Source organism: Monodon monoceros, unplaced genomic scaffold (assembly GCF_005190385.1).
Source record: "Monodon monoceros isolate NGI ecotype Baffin Bay Population unplaced genomic scaffold, NGI_Narwhal_1 Super_Scaffold_19, whole genome shotgun sequence".
Classification (NCBI taxonomy): Eukaryota; Metazoa; Chordata; class Mammalia; order Artiodactyla; family Monodontidae; genus Monodon; species Monodon monoceros.
The window spans coordinates 57400228-57425136 of NW_021703775.1; the positions used below are offsets into that span (position 1 = coordinate 57400228).

General features: G+C 40.6%; 1 protein-coding gene across 1 annotated transcript in view; it reads right to left on the reverse strand.

Moving 5' to 3' along the window:
* The window catches only part of ARHGEF33 (Rho guanine nucleotide exchange factor 33), a 46195-nt gene that overhangs the window by 13124 nt on the left and 8162 nt on the right, over positions 1–24909 (reverse strand). The window contains exons 3-13 of the mRNA XM_029231480.1: positions 23187–23351; positions 22758–22879; positions 21728–21870; positions 19193–19252; positions 18140–18364; positions 13016–13145; positions 7331–7463; positions 5739–5822; positions 4550–4633; positions 2827–2975; positions 1642–1806 (exon numbers count right to left, since the gene is read on the reverse strand). Coding sequence (XP_029087313.1) covers positions 1642–1806; positions 2827–2975; positions 4550–4633; positions 5739–5822; positions 7331–7463; positions 13016–13145; positions 18140–18364; positions 19193–19252; positions 21728–21870; positions 22758–22879; positions 23187–23351 — 1460 coding nt within the window. The remainder of the gene's footprint in view (positions 1–1641; positions 1807–2826; positions 2976–4549; positions 4634–5738; positions 5823–7330; positions 7464–13015; positions 13146–18139; positions 18365–19192; positions 19253–21727; positions 21871–22757; positions 22880–23186; positions 23352–24909) is intronic.

Here is a 24909-nt window from a genome sequence, read left to right on the forward strand (position 1 = left end):
CCCAAACTGGTTGTGCTAGTTTATTTATTCATACTTAGTTCTACCACAAAAATGCATAAAGAATGCAGTTGTAAATGCTAACACTGAGTATCTTTCTCTGGTGGTCTTAAGATGAAAATTAGGTCTCACATTGACAGAGGTGAAAAAAATAGTAAAATGAAATATTGACTTGAATTCTCTTTTAACTTGGAAGACCCTTGTTGGGTTTTTTTCTGGTTACGTTTCTAGCACAGAGTGCAACGGCAGCCATCTTCTTCAGTCTGGATATAATCTCTAGGGATTTCTTTTTTTGGCTGTATTTGTCTCACTTCAAAGTAGAGAGTTCTGTCACTGTTTTAAGAGCTGAAGTGATCCACAAACTAAAATTCCACTTCCTGTCTCCCACTCCCCACTCAGGAAAGGTACTTTTTTCTGTAAGGAGTTCTCTCCTTATAGGACTTACAGGATTTTCTCTATAGTAAGAAAATCATCCTGGGCTCTATTTATAGAAAAGTGAATGTCTCATAGGTTTTCAGAATGATTATAAAATTTCTCCCTTCTGCCTCCACGTTTGCACTTCCATCTCTCACTGACAAATGTTCTCAATTTTAAGAGATAAGGGCAGAAAGCAAACAGGATTTATTTTGTGTTATTGATCAGTTGCTCCTTCCAGTGACTGTAATTAGCATTCTAAAAACTGTAGGGATTAAACATTGAAGTAATCTCAACTGCCTACCTCTCACTTCATTGTAGTTTTAGAAAAGTAGCTTCTTGCATGATTTCTAAATTTTCCTTAAGATAATAAAACCCAAAGCAGAAATTATAGTCTAAGGAACTAGTTTCATGAGAATTGACTATATTTGGTAAATTGGGGGTTTGGAATTTTGAGTTTTGGTGTCCCTTATTCTTCCAGAAGTCCCAGTTTCAAAGGTGGCCAAGTTGACATCCTTCAGAGGTAAAATGAGTTCCAGATATGTAAATAGCCTAATCCTTACCCTAAAGATCATCAAGAAGTTGGCTGAATGAGCATCCAGCTTAGTGTGCGAGAGGGTTGTGTGCAGCGACTTTAAAAGACTGTCAAATCCATCCACTGCCCAGAACAGCTTTCAGAGAAGCTGTCATAAGTGAAGAACAGAGATCATGAAGTCCCTTTCAGAAGAAGCTTCAAGGAGAATTGGGAAGGGCTAAACAACCTTCTTTCTGTATCACCTCTGACCTATTTCTCATCCTCAGAGCCCAGACTTCCTCTGACCCCTGACTGGGAAACCTTTTTCTCCACTACATCTTTTGTAGACATTAAGTGGGTTCCCACCTTTCTGAGGGGCTGTAAAATGCCTTCCTGTCATCTTACAGCACTCCCTTCCACTCTGTCATTGTCCAAACCCAGAGAGACTCATGCTGTAGGTGGAGGGTGGCTATGTGTGATAAAATTGTTGCGAGTAACCTCCAGCCTCTAGGCCTGCTCTTTAACATAAGTACCGTCCTCTGGGATCCAAACTTTGGGTCAGCTGCTTGCCTGCCACCTATGGGCCTGATGGGGCAAGAGGGAGGAAGGAGTCCTGTAGGTCATACTCCTAATACAGGCTGGCCTGCTACCCCCACACAGACCACCTGGGAGGCGAGGGCATTGTCATTAACCTTTCCACAGCAACAGGTGCTTACGTGACAGCAGGGCCAGAACTGGGAGCAGGAGAGTAGGGTTGCAGCATCTCTTCGGAGTGGATCCCACTGTCACGGACAGCCTCGGGGCCTGCAGTGGGAGAAGCATCTTGCCCGGCATTTGCACACTGGGAAGCCAGCCCTTTGTACAGCTTCGCCATGGATGACCTAATGGAATGGAGGTAATTATTCTCAGGGTCTACAATGGGAAATCAGCTCTCTGAATACACACATTATACCAAGAAAGGCAGACTATTTCTCAGATGAAGCTCAGCTGTGAAGTTCTTGGTCCCTCCAGGGCTCTCTACAAACCAGGTTGCTTACATAATAGAGTGCAAGCTGGATGCTGGGTAGGAGTAGGGATGCTGATTAATTGGCTGAATTGAGTTGGGGGTAAGGGGAGTATAAGGAGAAGTCATCCATTAGAGGAACCCTGGCTTGGGACATAGCATGTTTCACTGGTATAAAGCACGCACAGAAATGATTCTGTTTTCCTCATTGGTTTGGGATGAGGTTGAAGGAATTTCAGGTTATTAGGAAGCTTTGTTATGAGTTGCTTCTGTTCCCTCATAAGCCCAGATTTTCCTTAATCAGTCCTTCCTGTTTCCTCTTAGTGTGAAATCCTTTCAACCACCACCCCCTCCCTTATTTGTTTTATTTTTATCCATAGCATTTAAACCATCTAACTTATTTATTAACTGGCTACCCAGGTCTAGAAAGTAAGCTCCACGTGGCAAAGATTTTTGTCTGTTTTGTTCTTTGCAGTGTATTCAGTTTGCTGAACAGTGCCTGATATTCAGTACGTGCTCAGTAAATATTTCTTGAATTAATGAAAGAAATCACATTCTGGCCTTTAAACTGCAACTTTAAACCTGGCAAGTTTAGTGAAACAGCTATTTTTGAGGTGGTTAGCAACATGAGATAATAGAAGGTCTGCATAAGCATTAGAGTAAAAGTGCTTATTTTTCTAAATTAATTTCCACCAGGTAGTAAGGACCTCCCTCCTGTAGCCAACCTGGTCACCTCTCTTCCCTCCCCTGCTCTCTCTTCTCTTCCGCCTCCATCACTGCATTTCAGCCGCTTTACATTCAGCGTGGTTACTTGTGACAGACACGCACATTGACCGTCTGTATCCCCGTTCTCAGAACCCTTTGATCAACCCTCTAGACTGCACCATCAGAACCTTACTTCTTGAGTTTTTTCCGTTTCTGAATAAGCAAATCCTCATTGCACTGAAACAGCAGGGTGTAGTGTGAGATAAATACTCGCAGGCGTTGAACACACACAAGAAGTAGGTAATAGTCAGGGTGTTCCTGCTCTGTGAACTTCAGGACGTTCTGGATGGAGGAAAAAAGGAAGCAGCATTGCATAGTTAGAATGAAGAGTTGTTTCGTCTCTTCTGTACCTTGCCTTGATCTGTTGTGAGAGTTTGGTAGCCATTTAATCAAAATGATGCAAATGGCCAATTTAATTACAAACTGAAAAGTCAAACTTGCTGTTCTCTTTGTCCATCACACCAAGGGAAAATAATAGTCACTATTGCTCCTGTTCGAGTTGAATTTGAACATAATTCCATCTGAAAAATTAGAAGGATCTACTAATTAGATCTCTGAAGTAATGGAGCCATTCTAACAATTACTGTCTATAGGCAATGCCTTATAACCCAAAGGAGTCAGACCAATGGTGAGAAGGTCAGGCATCAAGGCTGGAAGTGAGGGGATGTTTATGATCAAGCCCGGGCTAGTGGCCCCTCCTGTTACATTGCCTGCTGTGCTATAGTGGAATGTGCATGCTGGTTGGATTTGGGAAAGCTAACAGTTATTGAGCACTTCCTATTGCCAAGCACTAAGTCCTTTACATTATTTTCTCATTTAATTTTTACCATAACCCAGTTAGATATATGCCATTGTTACTCCAATTAACAAATAAGGAAATCAAGGCACAGTGAAGTTAAGTAATCTTCACTGGGTCACACATCTAATGTGTAGCAGAGTCAGGATTTGAACTCAAGTCAGACAGCAGAATCTGGGCTCTTATTTACTTACTTACAACCTGCTTGCAAGACCTGGGTTTCAGGCCTATATTTTTTCACTGACCAGATGTCTTAACTTGGGCAAGTTACTTCTTTGGGTCGCCATTTCCTTATCTAAAAAAATGTTAATAATGCTACCTATTTCATGGGATTGTTGAAAAGATTAAATTAGATAATTACTGTGAGAGAATGATTTTAAGATCTAAAGCCACATACAATTGAAAGTCTTTTTAATATTAATACTGGGCTACTTCTACCTGAGACAAATCCCAAGCATTTCTGAGATGCTTTCACTGAATTACTTAAGAAGATCAGTCAGCAATTAAACCAGAACAGGTGGGTGGTGGGAAGAAGAGGGGCTGGTAGGGGTGTTGATGAGTCTCTTAATTCTACTGCCTCCAAGATGCTACAAACCCTGCGGGAAAATGGTGTGAAGAAGTCAGCTCATCAGCTTCTCCATGCTTCTCCTGTGACACAAGACATAAGCACAATGTATTGTAGACTCTTGGACGCAAGCCAAAAGGAAGTAGTAGTCAGGGGTGCATTTAGATGGCTGTAGAACCAAGGTGGAAGGGACTGAATAGGCATCCAGGGTCTGGCAGGAGCTGCCATAGAAAGATCCTGGATCAGCATAGGTGTGAATTGCTGGTCAATAAAGGTAGAACTTCATTTTTGGCGTCACGAGCCAAATATTTTTAGAGAATGAGATTTTAGCTCATACCACAAGGTGGAGATGGGGTGAGCATAACAATCTAAATCATTTAAACACTTCTTAGAAATATTAATGATTCCTTGACCCTTCACAGTGTCTTTCATTGGAAGCCAAAAACACCTGTTTAGCATGAAAATCAGTTTAGTGGCTTGGCCAGCCATACCTACCTGCAGATGTATCAGATACTCAGGGATGCGCTGAACTATGTGAAAAAACAGTGTATAGATGTCAGACTTAATCTCTTCATCACCCTGAATGAAAGAAAGTTGGAGTCAGTCTTCAGCGTCCCCCCAGCTCTGGCTGTCAAACCCCAGAGTCAGTTCCCCCAGAGTAAGAAGGGTTTACTCTCTTCTCTGAAGAGAATTTTCTTCATCTAGAGTGTCAGGCAGCATTGATCTGTTGGGGGACATGCTCAAGGGGACAACTCGTCTCTAACAGGGAGCATGTCATATACTTCTTTAGAATCCACCCAAGTTTCCCAACGACTCCCTCCTCTTCCCCACCCTCCAACACCATCTTAGCACAGTGGGCATTCAGTAAATTATATATGAGTTGACTAAATTCATTAAGGTTCTTCAGCCAGTAATCTTTACAGTGGTTTACGAATAGGCACTAAGGGTGGATTGGAGCCTCATGAGAATGGGGAAGGGAGTATGATTAGAAACTGGTCAGCTGGCCTGGCAGCAGCAAACATGCTGGACTTTTTCCATGTCCCTTCCCCTCCTTTCCCTTACTCAAATATTTGCTGAGTGCTAACACGTGGTTGGTATTGTACTGGGTTGGGAGCAGTAGGGGGTTGAAGTAGAAAGTTAATGGAGCCTCTCACCTCTTGTGAAACTTGATTAACTCGTAGCTTTAGAGCTCCTGATATGGTTCTTTTCTATTGACCTAAAATAACTAGAATTGTCTTATATTTATATGTGCTTATTGAGCACCTAATATATCATTGCAGAAGCGATACTTAAAGCAACATGACTAAAGCCATTTTATAATCTTATAAACTGACAGATACAGGATAACATGAATTTAATATTCAGTTCATATTGTCTGAGCCTGTAAAACCCCAAACCCCTCAAGGCTGCAAAGCTGCAGTCTGAAGATCTCTGCTTAGAATAGCTGTTTACTTTGTCTATTTCCAATGGAATGGAACAGAGGGTCAGTAAGGAACAGCAAAGACCAAAGCAATGGCACTGATCCTTGAGCGGGCTCCTTTAACCCCAGGGAGGAATGTCAGTGGCTCTGTTCAAGCCATTCCCCAGCCTGGAGAACAAGCTCAGCGTGCATGTGCTGTAGTTTCTGGGCAGATGAGCAACATCATATAGTTACACATGTAACCAAAGGACAGTGCACACATACCTCCTTCAGAACAACCACGTGAACCAAAGAGATGCATTCTGGCAGGTCCCTCAGGTAAGCAACATAATAATCCAAAAAATTATTCTTGAAAACAAGCAGAAAAGGGCATGGTAAGAACCTGGAGACAGGAATGATAACAACTAATATGTTTACAGAGTCATGCATATTAAATGGAGTACTTTGCAGAGATGATTTTAATCATTCATTTAATGTGTGTAGTAAATTTTTTTTTAATTCACCTTAAAAATCTTTGGTTTTAAGGAAAATATTCCTGTGGATTTGGAAAACAAAACTCAGTATCCCTGCTTTAACGAGAGAAAGTGAAATGATAAACCAAACCGGAGGGAAGGGGCCATGTAAGTTGAAAAATATTTTTAAAAGCTGTTCAGTGATAAAAATGCATATTTTGTTTTTTAATTACTTTCATTAATGATGAAATGCTTCAATCATCTACATCTAAATGAGGAACTTTGTCAAACTCACCTCATAGTTTCTAGACCAGGGATTCTCAACTTTTTCCACTAATTGCATATTCACCTATGGAATATCCCCTCAGGAAAACAGTTCTCACCTTTCAAAGTTATACTCCCATAGATATAACAATTTTCAGCTCAAGAAAGCATACTGAATACAAATGAGTAAAAGTGATATTAGAGGGATAGTATTACATCCACTCTATACAAGTAAATAATTTGTAAATTTTGTATTATTAATCACAGCTGAGAATCATCGATATGCAGAGGTTAACTGCAGGCAAAATCTGGCTTGCAGACCAGTTTTAATTAGCCCACACAATATTTTTAAAATAAGAAAATTTCGTACAAAATTCTGGATTTCCAGCTTCTCTTAAAATATCAGAAGTTCTGGTAACTCTAGTCCTTTTTTCCTGCATAACAACTGGATAAAGCTGAGTAGCTATTCTTTGTTGAAAGCATATGTGCTCCACTTATGCTCACTTCCCCACAGTCCACATTGTTTTACATTCAGCTCACTTCTCCTCACTAATGTCATTGTCTGGCCCTATAGGCATTTGAGTTTGCAACTTGTGGCCTAAATCATACTTTCTTTGAACAACATTATAGAGATTTCAAACCTTTCTCCAGGGAAGTGAAAACAAAAAACATTCCAGACAAATAGCTGCCCATCACATTTTTAAAAATCTCTAGGAAATGAAATTGTGCGTGAAAGTATATACATATATACAGACTCTCATATATTTATGTTATATGTATGTATGGATATATATGTGCGTGTATATATACTTATACACAAATACACACACATACATACATACACGTGCATATTCAATGGGGGCAGTTATAGTACAGTGGAAAGTGATGATCTGGAAGTTAAAAGACTTGGGTTCTAGCCACAGATCTACAAATATCTAGATAGCTGGGTGATTTCAGCCAAGGCTTTTAATTTCTCTGAACTTTATTTCATTATCTGTAGAATGAGGTGGTTAGACTAGATCTCAGGAGTTCCTCTAACTCTGAAATTCACTGGTTCTAGATTCTCTACTAAGAGAAACAGACAAGGGAGACACAGACACATATAATTCAAGTTTATAAAGGATTAAGAAAAAAACTTACCTCATCATTTGTTAACTTAAGGAATAAATCTCCAAGGACCCCTTGGCGTGGCCACTTCAAGACCCTTTCCTGCAGAGCATGAAGCAAATCCAGGTGCTGCTGGACAAGGTACCGTAAAGAGCCAGGGAAGAGGCTTGGAACAGAATAGACACACAAACCAGGTGTAGAGAAGAAAAGGCTCTACAAGAATACATGGAGCAGGTCCCATTTTCCCAGCCATTCAAAATATGTTGAGTCACAGGTCTGCCTTTAGTATTCAAAAAAAAGTCTGTCATCGTCAACCTCACAGCAGATATCCTCAGACTATAGAAAGACCCTTTTACTGATGGCTCCTATACGAATGTATTGAACTAGTAAAGGGCACATCACTCGAATGGCCTTTTTAAAGCTTAACTGGTACATTCTTATTTATGTGACAGTGGAAATTTTAAGGGAAATCTTTTTCAACGTTTTAAAGTTATTCCCACTTGATGTGCAAATTGTCTCTTCTAATTAATGTTGCCGATGAGGACTCTAAGGTGGCACTTGGTCATTCTTAGCTACTGGGTAGGAGACTGTACTTAGGTAAGGAGGAATTTTGTTTAAAGCTGGCAACTGAAAGCTCAGGGGATGAGGGCATAAAAGTGTTCCTTTTCCCCTTTCCTTCAGTTTCTAAGAAGAATCTGGGCAAGGATGGAGTCTTGCCGGGGAAGGCTACAAACTAGGCCTGGCCTGCTACTCCCAGGAGTTTTGCTGAGCCCCCTTCCTTCTCTCACATCCCCCCAGCCATCTCAGGGTGCCTCATTTTTTTCAGAGGAAATGAAGGAAAGAAGAGAGAAGTTAGAGGAGGATGGGGGGAGAGGAAAGACAAAGAGAATCATGGGAGGAAGAAGAAGGGGGATTGGATGGAGAAGGGAGGGAGCAGAGGCCTGTAGGAGCGAGGAAGGAAGAAACAGAAAGAGTGAAGTCTTACTGGGCTACAGCAAGGATTTCAGCTCCAGCTTGGTAACTTAGGGAGATTGAAAATAGGTTACCCTGTGCTTTTAAGACCACAGGGTTTTGGGGAGGGTTTGTTTGTTTGTTTGGTTGGTTTTTTGTTTGTTTTTTCTTTTATGTAAGAAGTAGATTTATTAATATCCTTTGTAAAGAGGTTGCAGGAAAATTGGGGTGCAAGAGAATGGTCATGTCCCAGGTCTCGGGCGGGTCCCTGGGACAGGCTGCCAAGTAAGCGTCCTTGGCTTCGCGCAGCAAAGAATTCAAGGGCTAGCCGTAGTAAAGTGAAAGCAGAGATACACATTCCATAGGCAGAATGCAGTCCGTCTCAAAAGGGGAGAGCGGCCAAGACCACAAGTTTAACAAAGAAGAAAGTGATGGCCTGCTTGTTGCTGAGAACCAAACTTATTTGGATATTTCCCCAGAGTCTACTGAGAGTAAATTAGTGGACTGTTGGGGTGCTTTGCCAACAGCAAACAAGCAGACCTTTGCTGAGAACAGAAGGAAGGACGCCAGTTTGAAAGGAGGTGTTTTCAACCCATCTCCAGGCAAAGGAGACTCCCCCGTGATCGTAGCTCAGAGAAGACACACAAATGCTGGAATGGGATACCCAGCCTCCCGTGAAAAGATACAAGGATTCCTCCCACCCCCATCTGACCAGCCCCTGTGCCTCCACACACGCAGAGCCAGCTGATCCATAAGTGTGGGAGGAGAGGCCTGTGCTAGGCTGGTGCAGTGGGCTCAGAAGATCTAAGTAATCCCTGTCCAGACCAAAGGGAATTTGGAGGAGTGGCTGGGAGACAGTCTTGACTGGGAGAAGACCGTAAATCTGATGGAGGAAAGCACAACTGATCAAACTGAAAGAGTGAAACACTGCACCAGCAAAAGATCTAGATGTGAAAGATTTCTCCCCACCCAGAGGCTGACAGTGACTTTGGGTAATATTCCTGGTGTGACACTGAGAGATGTTAGGGCACCGTGGTGAGATATGACTTTGTGATGGGTTGTCACTGTAGGTTATATAATATGTCTTGGGTTATCTCTTTTCTTTTTCTCTCCTTCCTTCCTTTCCTGTCCTGTCCTGTCCTTTCTTTTTCTTTCCTTTCTAGAAAGCTGCCTTCTGCTACACTGTGACCAGTGTACTTGCAGAGTTGACAGCTGGTAACTTGGTTGGAGTCCAGATGTCTCCTGGACTGTCCACTGGGCTAACAGAGTAAGGTTTCAGGATGAGGGTCAGAAAAGGCTAAGGCTCCCATCAAGCATCATGGAAGCATGTAAGTTACATGAAGAGCAATGGTTTACAGTGGGTTCTGTACCAAATATTGAAAACAGGCTTTAAATTTTTTTTTAATTTAATAAGGTTAATATTTGAAATCAGGGAAGAGTGTGGACGAGGTAAGCCAGGAAGTGGAGAGCAGAGGGAGAAAGAAGCAAGAAGCGTAGACACACTTAATCTATTTCACTATTTTGCCTGGAGCCAGACCTGACTCCCAGAAGCAAGTTTTTCATTAAGACAAAAGTATTACGTGCTCAACTTATTTTCTATTCCTTACCAGGGGTGAGATTATGGCAACATGAGTAATTTATTCTTTCTAAAGCCTTCAAAGTAATTTCGACTCCCGCAATACAGTACTCAAGCAACGAGAAGAATAAACTAAAAGCAATCAATGAAAATCCAGTTATAGTTTCAAATTAATAACTTAGCTCTTAAGTCAAAACAGCTCTTGAGCTTCAGCTGCAAGGTGAGGCATCGATAATTAAAATATGTGCCACCTGGTGGTGATCTGAAGCACACAGCTCGCTGAGCTCTTGGTAGATGTGGCCCTGGAGTTTAGCTTCTAAGGCTAACTGGCAATCCTGTGGAGCTGACTTTGTCCCTCCTGATAAGGGGTCAGACAGGACTGTTTGAGCCTGAGGTTGTGGCTCTGTGTGCGTGAATCATACCGGAAAAAGCCAAGAGCTCCAACTTCTGTGATCCTCCTACAAATGGACAGCAGCCTGCACGTCCCCCTCAGGCTTCAGCGGGCAGTCTTTGCCCCTGTAGCGTCAGGCCCTTTTAGCCAGGGGCAGGGCTGGCTTGAAACAGCCTGAGGAGACTCCTGAGTGCTTCACGTTTTTCTGCGGAAAACCTGAAGTTTTATTTTATAGGCTTGAGAAGACGTGGCAACCTCAGGTTTGAGTGTCAGGTATGTAGTTGTAGTGGGTGTTGTTTTCACCCCCAGGTGACTTTTCAGTGAGGGTAGAAGATGCAAAAGGCTTGCAGTTTGTGATGGGAAAAATAGCAAATGTTAATAACTTAATTTTCATCTTTGCATGGGAGGAACAATGCCAGTAGGGAAGAGGAATAATCTCATTCTGTTTTGTATTTCATTCAGCTGGTCTATTTAAATAAAGTACAGCTGGAGGCTTCAGAAAGCTTAAAAAAAAAGAAACATAGTGAGTAAAGGAGGAGGATGAAGATCTAACCCCAGGTAGGAGAAGGGCAACATTGCAAACCTCAGAACCGGAGATTAGCACTAAGAATACTAAGTTGAAGCTTTTCTCTTCTTGGGCTATGAAAACAAAAAAGAGGTTGCTTAGCCAATAACTAACATGAATAGCATTATCATGGATACGAGAAATAGCCATTTTCTTACTTTCATTGAGGATGGCATGTTAATTTTTTTTAATCTCAGGATTTTGGGGAAAGGCCCACTTCTTCCTCAGTAATGGGTCATGAGAAGTAGAAGTGAGGGCAAATAGAAAAGAGCTTCCGTTAGCTAAGAATATATCCCTACCTGACAAGTCAGCTGAGATCTGAAGTAAGAACTTATGGGCGGTTAAGAGAGAAGCGTAAGTTGTGAAATAGGAAGAGACGAGGTCGGCTTCTGGCTGAGGCACTTGGCATATTGCTGTTAGTCAAGGTGGTATCTTTGCAATCACATGGTCCTGAGGGAAGCAGTGTGGTGTCGGAAGAGCAGGAGACACAGGGTCAGACGGGCCTGGGCTTCAGTTCTGGCACCTGTTGGTTTTGTGGCTTTAAACCTCTAGACCTGAGTTTCTTCATCTATAAGGTAGGATTCACAGGGTTCTTGTGAAGATTTCATGAAGTTAATATAAATGAAGTGCCAAGCATGGGGCCTGGTTACTGTATTCCAGAGCAAACAATCCTCTCTCTCTCCTTGCTCCATCCCCACATTTTCAGAGACTGGAAAGAGATGCTGCTGGCTTAGAATCTTAGATGTGGAGGCAAAGCCCATCAAAAGGTATACTGGGTTTTAGATTGGTTTTAATGTAAACTGAGCAAGTCTTTGGCAACAGCAAGGTAGCTAGAGGCCGGAGAGACTTCTCGGAGGGCTGAAGGGGCAATCTGGGAGGGTAGGACAAGCTCGATTGGGGTGAAGGAGGGGGAATCAAGTGGCCAGAAGGGAAAGGAAGGACCAGCAAGAATCTAGGTGGCCGCTGAGAGAAAGTAAAACCCAATCCAGAGCCTCTCTTGTTCACAGCTTTAAGTGTCACATTACCCTTTCTGCTCCTTGCTGCTTTCTGTTTTGTTTACTTCATAATTCTTTTTTTTAACAATGAATATTCCTTTTTTTAAAGAAATTTGTTCCTTTTTATTTATTTTTTATATTTTGGCCACACCGTGCGGCATGTGGGACCTTAGTTCCCCAACTAGGGATCGAATCCGCGCCCCCTGCATTGGAAGCACGGAGTCTTAACCACTGGACCACCAGGGAGGTCCCAGTGAAACAATTCTTGAAAATTGTTAAGCCACTGGTGGATTTGTCAGGGAATATTTTCTTACCTCAATCACCCAGATAGGGGGAGCATTGCGTTTTGGTGACTGGGTGTACTGCTGGCAGCTGCAAAGCCAAGTAAGATTGGAGGTGGAGGGAGGTGATAAGAATCAGGAAAACATAGTTAGGGCATCCCACAGTTTATGAGCCACCAGTGTATATTACCTGACAGAATGCTTAAAGTCGCGATGCTGTATTTGTCTCCAGTAGTCTATCACCCAGACTTTTCATTTATTTGGATTGGCCTTTTCCTCAGCTGATCTGGATTATTACATCTTTATTACATTAGTCTTTTCCCACCAAATCATAGTTTCTCTTTCCTGCTTTCTCTCAACAGAGAGGCAAGCAGAGCAAATCTGAAGTTTGGAAACAGATATAGATGGAGGAGTGTTGTACCCTTGGGGCTAGCAAGCTGTTGTAACCCATCACAGGCCCTCTGGAAGCACTGCGCCACAACACAGGTGCACACACACACGACTCACACATCATCCAGGATCACGTGAACAAATAATGAAAAAGGTCCAAGTTCATAGCTTTATCAGCCCTGTATCATTTATCTAATGGCCACTTCAAACCTCCATTGCATCCATTCCCTGTACTTTCATAAGTGATTCCAGGGGGTCTTCCAGGATCCCAGTGGAACATGCAGATGGCAACAGACAGGAATGCCTCCCTCACTGTAGCATTTATTCCTCTTTTAGGTTCTTAACAGACAGGCCAGGGACACCGAAAGCCCCAGAGACTACACTCATTTTCATATCTGCTCAGAATCTAAATTTGAGACTTGCCAAGGGTTACCTGCTGTCACTGATATTCTCTTTTCAAAGACTATTTCTGGAACTCTTTACAGGTCCCAGAATTCCCAAAGTGGAAACAATAAACAACTTACCTTAAATTTTAATCTGAAAAGCAAAGGCAATGAATACAGGGATACCTTCTCTCTTTGGAATTCCTCTTTCCATCTGACCCCTGGAATGTTGCCTTGATCTTCAGGATCAGAGAGATGTTAATGACATATTTTCTTTCTGATTCAAGCAGTTCCAAAGCCACAGTCTGTCTTTTAGCTTTAAAAACAAACCAAGGAGGGAATTTTAGTTAACCACTCTTCCCTGAAACATCATTAAATGTTAGAAAGCAATCGAGAGATATTGAAAGCAATATAAAGAGAAACCAACAAGTTTTTGGAAGATGTAAAACAGAATGGATGCATGTTTATTAATTCAGCAGAGTAAAGGGCACAAAAGCCTTTACTTTGGTGTTTTCATCTGAGGATGGGAAATCGGCTGAGAAGCAGAAAGCCTCAAGGATTGGAGGCACCAAGGCACCACAGAACGTACAAATAAGGGGCAATGCTGTAAACAGAAATAGTCCACATAAAGTGCAATTGATCCTCCAGCTCCCCATCCCCATGCCAGATGGCTTCCTCATTTCCACCCGATGGGAAATGAGAACAATTAAACTAGAGAAGCCTGAGTCTCTGGTATCTGAGCTAACATTAGACATAGTGGAGGGCAGAGTTGAGATGCTTAAATGAAAACAAAGGGACTCAGAGAAGGCTTGCATAGGGAACAGTCAGACTCCTCTCAGCCTCTTGCGCTGCAGGTCCCAGAATGCCAGCAGCCAGACTTACACTGTCCAGGCAGGAGAGGGGAGAACCTTCCACTGGAGAAACTGAACTGCCCAAGTGAAAAAGATCTACAAACACTGACATAAAGAGGTCACCTATCAAAAAGGTAATTTGCCACCTGTTTAGCAGATAATGAAGCCCACTTATTGATAAGCTTAACCAACACAGAATTTTCAGGTTTTTTTAAATTTAGGGCCTTTTTCTTGGATATAAATAATTAGCTAAGAATCCTCAGACATTTAATCAATCTTACATCATAAAAGAAAGAGAAGGAAAAAGTATATACACATATTTTTAAAAGGAGGAGGGGGACTTCCCTGGTGGTCCAACGGTTAAGACTCTGTGCTCCCAATTCCTGGGGCCCGGGTTTGATCCCTGGTCAGGGAACTAGTTCCCGCATGCCACAACTAAGAGCCCACGTGCCGCAACTAAAGATCATGCATGCCACAACTAAAAAATCTCGCCAGCCACAACAAAGATCCCATGTGCTGCAACTAAGAGCTGGAACAGCCAAATAACAACAAAAAAATTTTTTAAAGGGACTTCCCTGGTGGTGCAGTGGTTAAGAATCTGCCTGCCAGTGCAGGGGACACGTGTCCAATCCCTGGTCCAGGAAGATCCCACATGCCATGGAGCAACTAAGTCTGTGCACTGCAACTACTGAGCCTGCGTTCTAGAGCCCTTGAGCCACAACTACTGAGCCCACGTGCCACAACTACTGCAGCCCTCACACCTAGAGCTGGTGCTCCACAACAAGAGAAGCCACCGCAATGAGAAGCCTGTGCACCGCAAAGAAGAGTAGCCCCCGCTCACCACAACCAGAGAAAGCCCATGTGCAGCAACGAAGACCCAATGCAACTAAGAATAAATAATAAATAAATAAATGAATGTGTGCTTTAAAAAAAAAAAAAAGGAGGAACCGTGAATAAACAGAGACAATGCAGGAAACAAAAGAAACCTTTTTAAAAAAAATCTTATGGTTAATATCCTCAAAGAGTTACCAAAAAAGTTCTAGCCATTTAATAATGACAGTACCCTATTTTTTAGAAAAGAACAATCCAAAAAAAGAAGAAACTTTTTGGCATTTTTTAAAACAGATAAAAGAGTAGAAGATAAATTCAAGGAAATCTGTCCACCCACCTCTGCTCTCCTCCCACCCAAGAAAGAGACATACTGAAAAAGATGGTAACAGAGAAAATCAATCTAGGAGATCCAGCATCAAATTAGTAGAAGTTTCAGAGGAAAGAAAGAAAATGAATGAGAAGATATTATCAAATTAAGAATAGAAAGAAAAAAAAAAATACCAGGACATGTATTTCCAGAAGAAAGGGCCCATTGCACTCAGTATAATTAATGAAAAAGACTCATATCATTGTAAGGTGTACCACATCACTGTGAAACTTTAGCACACCAAAGATAAAGAGAAGATCCTAAAAGTTACCAGAGAGAAAAATCAGGTAATGTGCAAAGGACTGGGGATTAGAATGGTATTCAACTTTTCATTAGCAACATTAGAAGTTAGAAGACAATGGAACAATTGCTTCAAAATGGTAATGGAAGATGATTTTATATTCAGCTAAATAAACTATCAACGAATTACATGGACGCTACCAGACTTTGTGTTCCATCAAAACAAGGAGTAAACCAAGAAACCAAGAAGGAGATGCAAAAAACTCCACAAAACCCCAAATAGGAATCTAACGTAGGAGAAATTTGAAGGAAATTCCCAGGAAGACTGAGAAGTCACAGGAGCGCAGCAGTGCAATGAGCCAGCATGGAGTAGGATGACAGAGGTCTCTAGGGCAAACGTTTTTGTAAAAAAATGTAAATGATAGATTTTCTGTTACACTGCTAAGAAAAATTAAAGAAGACCTATATAAAAGGAGATATATACCACGTTCCTCAACTGGAACATCAGTACTGTCAAGAGGTCAATTCTCTACTAATCGGAATAAAAAGAATATAGAGTCTAGAATTAGACCCACCCGTATATGATCACTTGACTTTCCCTATTCAGTTCAATGTGGAAAGGAAGGTATTTTCAATAAATGGAGCTGAAGCAGCTGAATAGCCATATGGGAAAAAAATGAACCTACACTCACACCACACGTCAAAATTTATTCAAGATAAGTCACAGACCTACATGTGAAAGCTAAAACTGTAAAGAGTTTATAAGAAAACATACTAGAATATCTTTGTAACCTTAGAATAGGCAAAAAATTTCTTGGAAAGACACATAAGTCACAAGCTATTTTAAAAGTTTAATATTGATAAATTGAACGTCATTAAAATTAAAAACATCTGTTATCGAAAGACTTGAGAAAGGGAAAAGGTAAGCCAGAGAATGGTCTCAACATGTCTGTCTGACAGAGAACTCATATTCAAAATATATTAAGAAATCCTACTAATAGAGAATAAAAAGATAACCCAGTTTAAAAGTTGGATAAAGGACTTAAATAGTACTTCATAAAAGAAATTATACAAATAGCCAATAAGCATATGAAAAGATGCTCAACATCATTAGTCCTCAGGTAAGTGCAAGTTAAAAGTACAATATGGGGACTTCCCTGGTGGCGCAGTGGTTAAGAATCCACCTGCTAATGCAGGGGACACGGGTTCGAGCCCTGGTCTGGGAAGATCCCACATGCCACGGAGCAACTAAGCTCATGTGCCACAACTACTAAGCCTGCGCTCTAGAGCCCACGAGCCACAACTACTGAGCCCGCATGCTTCAACTACTGAAGCCTGCGCACATAGAGCCCGTGCTTGGCAACAAGAGAAGCCACCGCAATGAGAAGCCTGCGCACCGCAACGAAGAGTAGCCCCCGCTCGCTGCAACCAGAGAAAGCCCATGTGCAGCAATTAAGAGTCAGTGCAGCCAAAAAAAACTACAATATGATACCAGGACACATCCACAAGCATGGTTCAAATTTAAAGGCTGGTCATACTGAATATTGAGAAGGATGTGAAGCAACTGGAACTTTCATTCATTGCTGCTAAGAGTATAAAATGTTCCAACCATTTTGGTAAACTGCTTGACAATTCCTTTTAAACTTAAACATAATCCTATTCTATAATCTAGATATTCCACTCCTGTGTATACACCCAAGAGAAATGAGGGCATACACTAAAAAAAAAAAAAAAAAAAAGCCTGTACAGGAATATTCATGGCAGCTTGCTTTATAATAGCCCTAAACTGGAAACAATCCATATGTCCAGTATCAGGAGAATGGAAAAATTATGGTAAATTTATTCAATATGATTAATAAAGAGGAATAAACTATTGAATGAATTACACACAACACATTATGTTGAGAGAAAGAGGCCAGACACAAGACTATATATTGTAATATTCCATTTATATGGAGTCAAGAACAGACACAACTAATTTATGGTGACAGAAGTCAGAGTAGTTGTTCTGTGGGTGGATATTGCCTGGAAAGGTGCATGTGAGAACATTCTGGTGGTAATATTTCTATTATTAGAAATATTAATATATTTATTATACAGGTCTGTATATCATGACCTGGGTAGTGATCACAAGGGGGACAGTGAGCTTAAGCTTAAGCTTTGTGAATTTTACTCCATGTAAATTAACCATCAATAAAGTACTGATAGAAAAATAGAAGCGTGAACTCTTTTTAAAACATGGAAGCAAGCATCAGAAAAAACTGTCAAAAGAATTTAAAGTGGTTGTTATTGGTCTTCATAATAAACCTTTTAGTATTATTTAATTTTTCATGTATTTTATAATAAAAAAAAATTTTTAATTACCTCCCACAAAACAGAGGGATATGCCATTGTCTGACATATATCAATAGTAAGTACTCTGTGATGATTTATGATTTGAAGGAAAGGAAAGAGGGAAAAAAGGAGGAAGGGAGAACAGACCTTATTGCAGTGTTTGGTGTTTTGGTGGTGGACTCCTGATACAAGATTCGTATATTGAACATTCCCTATCACTGAATAAATAGATCACAAAATTCTGCCCTCTTCTCCACTAACCTTATGCCATTTTTACAAAGCACTACATTACTAAATGTCATGAATATCCAGAATCAAGGTGGTGGTCCCAGTTGGCCAAGTGACCTCAGGTGAGTCCCTTCACCTCCAAAGACTTTAGTTTGTTCATCTCAAAAGTAAACCAGAGGCTGGCTGGTCTCATAGGTCCACCGCATCTAAATTGCCCCTTGGGGGCTTCCCTGGTGGCGCAGTGGTTGAGAGTCCGCCTGCCGATGCAGGGGACGTGGGTTCGTGCCCCAGTCAGGGAAGATCCCACATGCCGCGGAGCGGCTAGGCCCGTGAGCCATGGCCGCTGGGCCTGCGCGTCCCAAGCCTGTGCTCCGCAATGGGAGAGGCCACAACAGTGAGAGACCCGCGTACCGCAAAAAAATATATATAATAAAAAATAAATTGCCCCTTGGGACTTACCAGCTAAAGAGGTTTCACATAAAATGTTTTCCAAGGAGCTGTGTCTGCCCTGGCCAGCTTCCTTGAGTTTATCTGGGTGGTCTTTCGTGACATATTCTTCACCCCATTCTTTACTATCCTTTGGCTGCCTCCACACACCAGGTGGAAGATGGCCCTTGTGTTGGATATCAGCCGAGAGGCAAGTCTTAAGGTTTTCTTCTGCTTCTGGAGTTGTTGGGTTCATTCCTGAAAAATAACGTCTGCCATCAAGTTCTGATCGTTTAAAGATTATATTTGTTACGAACTCTTAAATATTATGCCTCTGCTTGGGTACAAGTATCCCTTGAGGATTAAATATATCAATTAAGGATTAAAAGCCTCCACAGTTGCAAAGCATCAACTTTCTCTGTTTGTGGTCTATGTTCTCACTCTTTGTACACAGTCTCTACTGAATAAGGACTTTTAAAAAATAAATTTATAAAATAATGTAACTAACTTATAATAGTATGTATTGACTCCTCATACCTGCTGCCTCTCAGGTGAGCACACCAGGGAAGAAAATACAGAAAGAGGAGGAAGAAGGGTGCCGAACACAATGCCTTATTTTGGAATTTGTCTTTCTTTGCCCTAACGATGGTAAGTTTCCCAAAGGCAGGAGGAAGGGAGGGAGGGAAGATGAAATAATTTATAAAATTCTGGTGAATTATCTCTTAAATAAACAACTTTTAAATTACATAAACTATAAGGTATGTGGTCCACAGAACACTTATGTCATGCTACCTACACCTGTGAGCTCTCAGCAAGTGTAAATTCATTGGTAACTAAAATGAGCCCGAAGGGACCAGGAATACTGGTTTTGTCTTAAACTTCTCTGCCCCTTCTCTCTCTTTGGGTTTCACTGAGTCACCAACCTAGTCCAGCACACGTCTTGGAATCTTAGTAACCATAGTGCTTTACCTCGCTTGGGTTCTTTCATGCCTGGTTTGGGACTTAGGGAGTAGAAACAGGGAAGGTAGAAGAAGGGAAAGGGGGGAATTGCTAGAAGAAAAGAGAACTCAGAGAAGAGCCACTCACCAGGACCCATCATACCCTTCACATTGCTATCTCCTACATGCATGGATCTGGCCTCTTGAGCTGCAGAAGAAGGAAAGCTTTCAGTCAGTATTCATTTCACTATCATAGACTGGCACCTGCTATGAGCTAGGGACTGGGATAGATTCACAGAGCTTACCTTTGACTGGGGGAGCCAGAGCAGTTAAAAAAGAAAAAAGAGAATTACAATATAGTATGACAAGTACTATTTTCCCATTTGTAAAAAGATATAATAAGTGATACTTAACTCATAGATAACCCTAAGAATTAAATCAGATAACATTTCTAAACTGTACACAGCAAGAGTTAATTATTGTGTAACTATGGTGATGAGGATGGTAATGCTGAGCAGAGCCAGAACGATGCTTTTAAAATGTAAGGCAGACCCTGTCAAGCCTCTGCTTAGCCCTCCAACAGCTTCCCATTTCAGTGTGAAGGCCAAAGATCTTAGATTGATCTTAAGGCCCTGAAATACCTGCCCCCCTCCCCTGCCTGATATTTTTCTTTCTTTTTAAAAAAAACAAACCCACATCTCCTATTGTCTCCCTGTTCATTCTGCTTTAGCCCCACTGGTCTTCTTGCTATTGCTTGGGCACATCAGTTATGTTCCTACCAGGACCTTGGGGCTGTTCCCTTCCCTCTACCCGATATCCATAAACTAACTTTCTCACTTCCTTCAGGTCTTTACCTGGCACCCTCTCTAAAATTACACCTCTGTTTCCTTATTTGTCATCACATCTAACATACTACGTATTTTATTTGTCTTGTTCATTGTCTGCTTCCTTCAGAACAAGAACTCCAAGAGGGAAGGACTTTTTGTTGTTTTGTTCATTATGAAGTCCCACCACCTAAATCAGCGCCTGGGGTGGATGGATGGATAGAAGGAAGGGTAGTGGGACGGCTACACCTTGACTGCAACCTCATGAGAGACCTTGAGCCAGAGGCACCCAGCTAAGCTGTGCACAGATTCCTAACTCAGAAAAACTGACATAATGAATGTTTGCTATTTTAAGTTACTGAATTTGGGGTCAGTAGATAACAATGGCACCATTTTGTAATTAACAGTGGGTAAGCCAACCCTTTCTAAAAGTTTGGTCCTTTGACCCTGAGTTTAAACATGACCTACCACCAATCGTATCCAGAATGTCTTACTACAGCACGTTATCCCCAAATTTCTGTAGTAACTCAGTAGAATAAACTATATTATATAAGCCATACCCATATAACAAGTAAGAAAGGAGAATTTGCCACCAAACAGCGAGTTTAAATCCACCTGGGCACTTTGGAAATATAACTTTTAATCTTTTATCTTGTGAACATGGTCGGCTGCCCCAGGCTTGACATTGATCTGACCTCTACCTTCCAAGTCCATTCTATATTCTTCCCTAACAAGATCATCCTTTTATGTCATGCTGTCTATGACACGGAGCAAAGAAAGTAGGACGACCTGTGATGAACCCACTCCCCAGATGGATCAAATGAGTTTTCCCAGGCTGTACCTATTGAGTCTCTAAAATAAACTACTCAAATGGGTAAAAACTAAAAATAAAAAAGCAAATCTGTACTTTGAAGTTAATACCTATTAAAAGCCCCTTGATTAGGAGTTTGAAATTCAGTTATCCAAAGCACATTTATTGTCTTTGAATATATGAGCCACATTGTTTCTTAAGCCATAAGGGTAGGAAACCACCAGTGCTGCCCTTGAGGAGCTTACAATTGATCTAGAAGTCACTGAGCCTCTTTTGGAGACTTTCGACATGAGACCAGAATAAGAGGAAAATTCATCCAATGTTAATATCTACATTCATGCTCCTTCGTATAAGGTGCTTGCTAGACATTGTTGAGGATACAAAGATGTAGCAAACATGTAATCGAACATGGTTAACGACATTGCTTGGAAAGCCAGTCTCTTCAGTACTGCCACATGCAATTATTTTCTAACATCTGTTCCATCATCCCAGATCAGGGATGTGCCTGTGGCTGTTTCAGCCCACAAACAACACCAGATCAGTTTTCCAGACAAAGGGGAGTACAGAGTTAGATTGTTGCTGACATCACTGCCTGCCAGTTAGAGCAGATATGAATATCTCATATCCGTGAAAACTTGGCTGAAAAAAAAAAGGAGAACACACAATTTTATGTCTATGCAGAGAGACAAGGATTGAAAATAATGTAGAAAAGAAAACAATTTATTAGAGTGAATAATTTTTAAAATTTTTTCTCCTGTGGCTGATATAGTATTATTGTGCAGTAAGTTATTTCCAATCCATTTGAAACTTAGAATACCCAGATTAGTATTTTCCCCCAAAAGAAAATCTTTTAAAATTGGGCAGACTCTCCCCATCTCTTAGATCCCCTGGATTCTTCTACATTCCAGTTACAAAAGGAAAAATTCTGAGCAATACACCATTTTCCTCTAATAAGGATGGATGATGTAAGCCTATTCTCAACGTTACTTAAGCCCTAGGAACCAAGGAAGAACTACTTGGCTAATTCAGTATGATGTGTGAACTGTACCTTTTTCATAGGCCTGAGAAGGCAAAAGGTTTGTAAAGTCTTCACTTGGAAGAACAGGTTCAGGGATGTTGATGGAACGGAAAGGACTTCCTTGTGCTTGAGCAGGTCCGGCCTGTGAGCCATGTTCTTCTTTTTGAGTTTTCCTAAGGAAGGAAAACAAAGGCTCTTAATACATGATGGGGGAAGAAGAGAGCAAGTTCAGAATAGGTCAAGAAAACTTCTGAACCCTATAAAATTGCTGTTTTTATCAATTAAAAACAGTTAAATACTAGCAGTTCGCATGACTCATTACCAAAGCTGGAGAAAAAAAATCAAACATCTACAAATCACATTCTAATTGTCATATCCATATTCATATTTTTCTGTTACTGGCTTCCCTGTGGTCAAGCTCTTCACAGAGTTTACAGTGGTGTCAGTTTGCTTGGGATGATTTACATTCTCTTCACAAACCAACACAAAGGTAGCAGGAAGGAGCAGGTCCTCAACTGAAAACAATGAACCATTCTCCAGGGTCACACAAATATTATTTCTATTTTAAATCTGATAATATTAAAACATATAACAATGAAGATTATGTCTGTTTATTGGTGAAGCTTTACTTGATTCAACCTGGTTGAGATATTGTTTAACATAAATTTATTTTCAATGGTCAAAGTCAAATAATAGTATTAGAGAAATTTCAGAAAACTAATAAAGAAAGAAAATCACTGGTGACCCCACTATCTTAACACAGTCGTAATTTAAATATATCTTTCTAGTTGTTATTTTACATGTTTTTACAGTTGACATTAAATTCTACATGGCACTTTACATCCTTTTCATTTAACTTCCTACTGTATTAAGTGCGTTTTCTATTACCATTCATTTTTAGTATTAACCAACTTTTATGCTGCATAGCCTCCATCACATGCTGGCCCATGGAGCCCAGTGGCCAGCTGTACACCAAGACTGGGGAAGGTGTTCCTGGTGCCTTTGTACAAGCCGCTGCTTACGGGTTTGCCTTTGGTCAATTTTTTGGTCAGACACTCACTTGGCTTTAACTTTTCGAGATTCTCTTCGCTTCTCCTGTTGAAGCTGTTCAATTTTCTGTTGCATTTCTTCTTGTTTGGAAGTGATGGCCTGGATCATTGACATGGCATTGCTCAGCTCTTCCTAAAAAATAAGAATTGATATGTATTTAACCTGGTATATGAAGTATATCTAGTACACAGTAAGCTTTTAATACATACTTGTTGAATCAATGAATGAGAGATAACAATTTTACTTCTATTGTAGCTTCTAATTTTAACACAGAGATCCAAGAAAGTAAAAACATGATATAGATATTTTTCCATGAAAATTAGTGAATGGGTCAGAGGAATACTCTTGTATTTGGTTGCTAGGCAAAAAGGCAAGTTTTCTACTTCTGTTACTAAGACCAGGAATCTCTCTTCAGCAGGGAAATAGAAGAGGGGCCCACCTTAAAATAGTTCAATGAATTCTTCATCTCAGTAACTTTTTCTTCCATGGAACATCTGCAGCTCTTAACCTTCTCTTCCAAAGCATATTCTCCATGTTGAATTCTTGACAGTTCTTGCATTGCTTCTGTGAAGCCAGTTTTGAGTTCAGAGGCTAGAGCCTGCAACTAAATAATACACAAAGAGTGAATTCAGTTTGCTATAAATTATTATAAATGGTATCACTGACACCTCGGACGTTTCTCTTGTTTGAGAAATCAGGCTCTTGAACATGTGCAGAACTCATTTACTAGAAGACTAAAGTTTGGACAACTTAAGGAAACCTTGGCCCCATTCATCTAGGAAAAAGAGGATCTTCTTTATATCACACATGCTGAAGTTTGATAGTGACAAGAAAGCAAGCAATTTTAATTAAGTTGGCAAGTGCTTCTGCAAGCTACTATTTATTCTCACACTTTTGATTAAAAAGAGATTTACTTGAAAAGCAACATATGCGTGTGAAAGACAGTGTTGATCTGTAACTCTTCAAATTCCATGAAAGAAGGGATGTTGAAGAAATTCAGATATTTTTTCCTTAAAAAATGAAATGATAAAAAGAGTAATAATTAAGCATATCTGAATATTTCTTTGAAAGGGAATAAGTTGTTTTTTTTTTTTTAAATATTCTTGGATGATATCATGGAAAAGGAGATAATGGTATTTCCAGTGGCAGGAAATAGCTACAATAGTAGAAGTTCAGCACATTGATAGTGATGTGAATCGTCTTCAGCCATCAAGCCCAGTTGTGTAGGAATGCACACTGGATTTTTATTGTCAACTTCCAACCATGAAAAGGGTGTCAATTTTGGAGTCAGATAGGGTATAAATCCTAGCATTCTCCTACAAGTACTAAAACCTCAGCCAAGTTGGTCAACCTCTTTGTAGCAGTTTCCTCATTCATAAAATAGCTGTGATAACATTTCACTAGGCTGTCTTGAGAATTAAATGAGTAAATGTAGGTAAGGTACCTGCCACAGCATATGCTTGATACATAAAATGTGTTCAAGAAATTTTAATTCTTTTCCCCCTTTAAGTATCAAATCAGAAAGTTAAGCACAAACAGAAATGTAGAGAAAATGGAGCACTTCTAAAGTTCAGTTTTATTTATTTATTTTTATTTATTATTTTTTTGTGTGTGTGGTACGCGGGCCTCTCACTGTTGTGGCCTCTCCCGTTGCAGAGCACAGGCTCCAGACTCGCAGGCTCAGCGGCCATGGCTCACGGGCCCAGCTGCTCCGCGGCATGTGGGATCTTCCCAGACCGGGGCATGAACCCGTGTCCCCTGCATCGGCAGGCAGACTCTCAACCACTGCGCCACCAGGGAAGCCCCAGTTTTATTTATTGAATAAATGAAAAAAACATTTTCAACAGACAGAAAGTTAAGATAATAATAACAATAAGATAATAATAACATTACTTTCATGATATTTATGATCTTACACTCTGCTAAGCAGAGGAATGCTTAGCTCCAGATTGCTTTTTACAACAGAACTTTTTAGAAGGTTTATTCTACAATTAAAAGTATCCACCAAGTATGCTTATTTTAAAGGGATGGAAATTAAAGTCCAGGTACCTTAACAAAATTTCTTCAAATGTGTATATCTAAACACTTTTACAACCTGATTATCCAAATGGTTCCAACTTGCAGTGGCATCTCCAATTATAAAAAGACTTACTCTCCTACAC